The sequence below is a fragment of the Aplysia californica genome, unplaced genomic scaffold, assembly GCF_000002075.1.
Source record: "Aplysia californica isolate F4 #8 unplaced genomic scaffold, AplCal3.0 scaffold00307, whole genome shotgun sequence".
Lineage (NCBI taxonomy): Eukaryota > Metazoa > Mollusca > Gastropoda > Aplysiida > Aplysiidae > Aplysia > Aplysia californica.
The window spans coordinates 595,353-599,695 of record NW_004797577.1 but is presented as its reverse complement, the minus strand read 5'-3'; the positions used below and the strand labels follow the sequence as shown (position 1 = coordinate 599,695).

General features: G+C 42.6%; 1 protein-coding gene across 1 annotated transcript in view; it reads right to left on the bottom strand.

Annotated features, from left to right (window-relative positions):
- The window catches only part of LOC101856907 (synaptotagmin-1), a gene marked incomplete in the record, with an annotated part of 110,477 nt that overhangs the window by 12,830 nt on the left and 93,304 nt on the right, over positions 1-4,343 (bottom strand). The window contains 1 exon segment of the mRNA XM_035970689.1: positions 597-802. Coding sequence (XP_035826582.1) covers positions 597-802 — 206 coding nt within the window.

The window sequence follows — 4,343 nt, the reverse complement described above, 5'->3', positions numbered from 1 at the left end:
ATCCCCCCCCCCAACCTCCCACCCATCTTCCGATCGAAAATTTTGTTGTAAGAATTGACCTCCTAATCCTGTCCCATCTCCCCATCTCCTAAAGTGCCAGATCAGAAACGAACATCGACTGTCATGGTTGGCCGCTCATTCCTCTTTTCAGATGCTCTCAAAATCATTACTATAATATCATTATTGTCGTGGTCTTTCCCCGTCACCCATATGTTGAAGTTCTCTAAGTAAGTCGCTGTAAGTTGGTCTGCACGTGCCTCGTTTGACCTCTGTTTATCCAGTGAGAATGAGATGTGCAAGGCCTTTGCGACTCTCCAGATGTTCCAGAAAATGCATGGACTATGTATGACGTAAGGACGTAGAGGACACATTTTCAGAAAGTAGAATGTGAATAGAAAGTAGAGCTCGTTTGGTGATATGAAGACGGGATAAACGAACCAAAATGGCGACCCAGATTGCGGCCGACTATCTCTACTGCGACACAACAGAACAAAACTTGCGGCAGATTCTATCGGTCTTCGACACCTGGAAGGTTCAAGAATGGTCAAATAACCAGAACAACAAGGGTGGTGTCACTCGTCATGTGTTTGTCTCACCTGTCCTATCTTGTGGACGCCTGTCATCATGTCCTTGTGCAGCACGTGGAACACGAACACGTGACCCAGCAGCTTCGGGTTCTCCCTGTTGACCTCAAAGATGACCTGGTGGTGCCACACGGGGTCCTGTGTGTTCTGTCTCACCTTGCACTTGTTCTTGCCCTCTCGGATCCCGTTCACGTACATCTCCACCTTCACATAGGGGTCTGGGGAAGGAGGGAACAGTTTTGTTTTAATACATCTCCACCTTCACATAGGGGTCTGGGGAAGGAGGGAACAGTTTTGTTTTAATACATCTCCACCTTCACGTAGGGGTCTGGGGAAGGCGGGAACATTTTTCTTTAAATACATCTCCACTTTAAAGTAAGAGAAACAAAGTAACAGTTTTGTTTTAATGCATCTCCTCCTTCACATACGGGTCTGGGGAACATGGGAACAGTTTTCTTTAAATGGTCACTTTTAAGGACAAGCGTGCTACCCAGAATTTGGGGGTTTCCAGAAATCTTGACCTACACCAAAAGTGTTCATTGCCTACCTATAGGAAAAGTTTGGTTTCATTGGTGCGTATATTTGTTTGGATTTAGAGAAAACTCTTCTTGTCTTTTAAAGAAACTGAACAAGGGGCAAAAACTTTACCTTCGATTTCCTCAAAGCAGCATTTTTCGGGATAGCCCACTTGTGCTTAAAAGTGACCAAATACATCTCCACTTTAAAGTAAGAGAATGGGGAACAAGGGAACAGTTTTCTTTTAATACATCTCTACTTTAAAGTAAGGATCTGGGGAATGAGGGTACAGTTTTCCTTAACTCTTTAAAGACGAAGCGGACTCACATACTCCCGATCAGCAGCAAAGCAAAGGCAAGGTTTCGGCACATTTCGTACCATCAAACACACATCAGAAACACGAGTTTGCACATTCCGTATTATGTACATTGTTGCATGCTTTTTCAGGTTTTGGATAAAGAAAACAACATCGAAAAATAAGTTTCAATGACGAAGTTATACCCCTAAACCAGCATTATTTCATGCGTTGTCGAATGGCCTTCATGTCGTCAAAGAGTTAAATTCCTTCATTGCTGAGACACCTATCTATGTCTGTAGAGACAGGATAAGTAAATGGTCATTGAAGAGAGATTCGAACAAAACTACAGAACCCTTTCCCTTATTGAAAAAGCCCAAACAATTTCGTAAGCGCTTGTTACATCTGTAAGACATTCCTCTATAGGCTAATAGAAGAACGAATGATAGCCAATCAATTTCCGAGAACAGAAGCGAGTACACAATGGTGAAAAAAGAGGTCAATGAAGATGTTTTCCGGCCCATCGACACAATTTAGATCATTTAGGAGGCGGGCTTCAGACCCTGCCTGTCAGAGTCAACCCATAACCCCAGGAGACAGACAGAAACACTGGCTATAAAAAGGTTACTCTTTCGGGAATGGAACTCACGTCGTTTGCAAACGTTGGCAAAGTGCTCAATTGCTACACCACAGACGCCCGCAGTAACGAGGAGACGAAATGAAATACACTTATGACAATGACAATGTCAATCTTCATTCATCTCGGATGGAGAAATTTGTCTTGGTCGTTTACAATGGCAGTAGACGTTACAAAACGCAGGTGCACTCACGCATACGCACAACAAGTCAAAACGTTTGTAATCACATGTCTCACGTGTTGAAACAAACCGTTCCGTAATAAAGTCTCTCTCTCTGTCTCTCTGTCTCTCTCTGTGTCTCTCTCTGTCTCTCTCTGTCTCTCTCTCTCAATCTCTCTCTTCCTCTCTCTCTTTCTCAATCTCTCTCTCTCTCTCTCTCTCTCTCTCTCTCTCTCTCTCTCTCTCTCTCTCTCTCTCTCTCTCTCTCTCTCTCTCTGTTTCATTTGTAGCAATGTGTGTTCAGTAACCTTACTGCAGTTGGTAAGAATGAATTTCGATATCTATCTGTTTTTGCTTTTTTGGAAATGCACCGTTTACTGCTGGTCGATAATTGAATTTCCGATGTCAATGGGTGGCTATGGTCACTTAGCATCATTTCCGTCTTTTTGTAGAACGTTTATTTTGTTCCGATATTCAAAGTTACTTAGGTCTCTACCAATTGTTCTTGATGCCTTTCTGATCAACTTGTTTATTTGTATGAAGTGCTGTCTTCCTAAGTTGCTACCATAGACACCGAATTTGTTTCAAAGTTTCTATTGTGGTGGTGTAAAATACCTGGATGATGGATGGATTCAGATTGAAAGACTTAAGTTTCCTCAGAAAGTACAGCCTATGAGCAATTGAAAATAATATCAATATATTTTGATATTTGCTTTAGTTCTTGCTGACACAGACTTATTATTTCATTTCGGAATTTAAAAAAAAAGCCAGTTTCGATATTTGCACTTTGTTTTTGATGAAGCAAAATTGGTATCACACACAGAATAACTCTATCCTGTATTCAATGAAGAATTTCGATTGCTATGTTTCGGTCTAAAGAGATCAATTCTCTTTTACGAGCAAAATACAGCATATCGAGAAAAGACCCGGGGTCAATATCTGCATTGTGTTATTGATGAGGGGTATTTCTTTAGAACAAGCGAATGATGCTGTAAAGACAAATAAAATCAAACTCAATATTCGTATTTTGCTTTTGATGAAGTAGATTTTCACATTCAGTTTCGTATCAGGGCGCCTCGTTGGTTCAGTTGGTATCATATAAGACAACGGAGCGGATGGCCCTGGTTCATTTCTTTCTTTTTTTTGTAAGTGTTTTACGGCGCTCGCAACTGCATAAGGTCAAGAGAGCGCGCGGGACACTTTAAACCTTTTCAGTTGGTAGGAAATTTTGGATTTTGCCCGGGTAGGGGCCAAAGCCTACTCTTATCGATTTTAGACAACCAAGGGATCTTTAACGGGCGCAACTTGCACACGGGCCCTCCGAGATTTTTTTACCTTGTCCGAGAAGGCTAGGTGTAGATCTTTCCTACCAGAAGATAAGGGGTGTGGCTGAAAGACAGCAGTAAGAAGGTACCAAGGAGTAGCAGTAGAAAGGCTGCAGAAAGAGTCAGGAGCCCGGAGGAGGGGGCAATGGAGGTGAGGGGTGGGGGCAGAAAGAGGAGAAGAAAGCAGAAGACAGAACATTGCTAGAGAGCAGGAAAGGAGGTGAAAGGAGACAATTTTTTAGAAGAACATTTATCGATCGCTCTCCGGATTTGAACCCGGGACCTTTGAATGAGAGGCGAACACCTTTAGCTCTAGGCCACGAGAGCCTCCGGCCCTGGTTCGAGTTAAACCTATAGAATTTCCCTTTTTTCTCTCTCTTTTTTTTCTCTCTACCCCCTTTTTCTGTTTCTCTCTCCCTCCCTTTTCTGTCACACATACTTACAAAGAAACAACCACACTCAAACATACAAAACGAACCTACCCACAAATCACCCTACAAAATTATTCAAGAGCAGAGTACAACACAGTCCCCAAGAAGCAAAACACACCCACTCTCCTCCACACTAGAAGTGGGCAAAATCCGGATAATCCATAAGGATAACCGTTATCCGAATTCAGACTCTAAACTCTCTTTCCTGACCCGTCTGCCTAAGCGGGTGCACCCATTTGTTGAAGTAATAATAACCCGTTTGTCAAAGTTGTTCTAAACCTTTTGCCGAAGCGGTTCATATCATATTATTAGCCGAAGAGGTGCTCTAAAATATAATCCGGATTTTGCTGAAGCGACTCATTGCCCAGCTCTACTCCACACCCCCTACCCCTCTA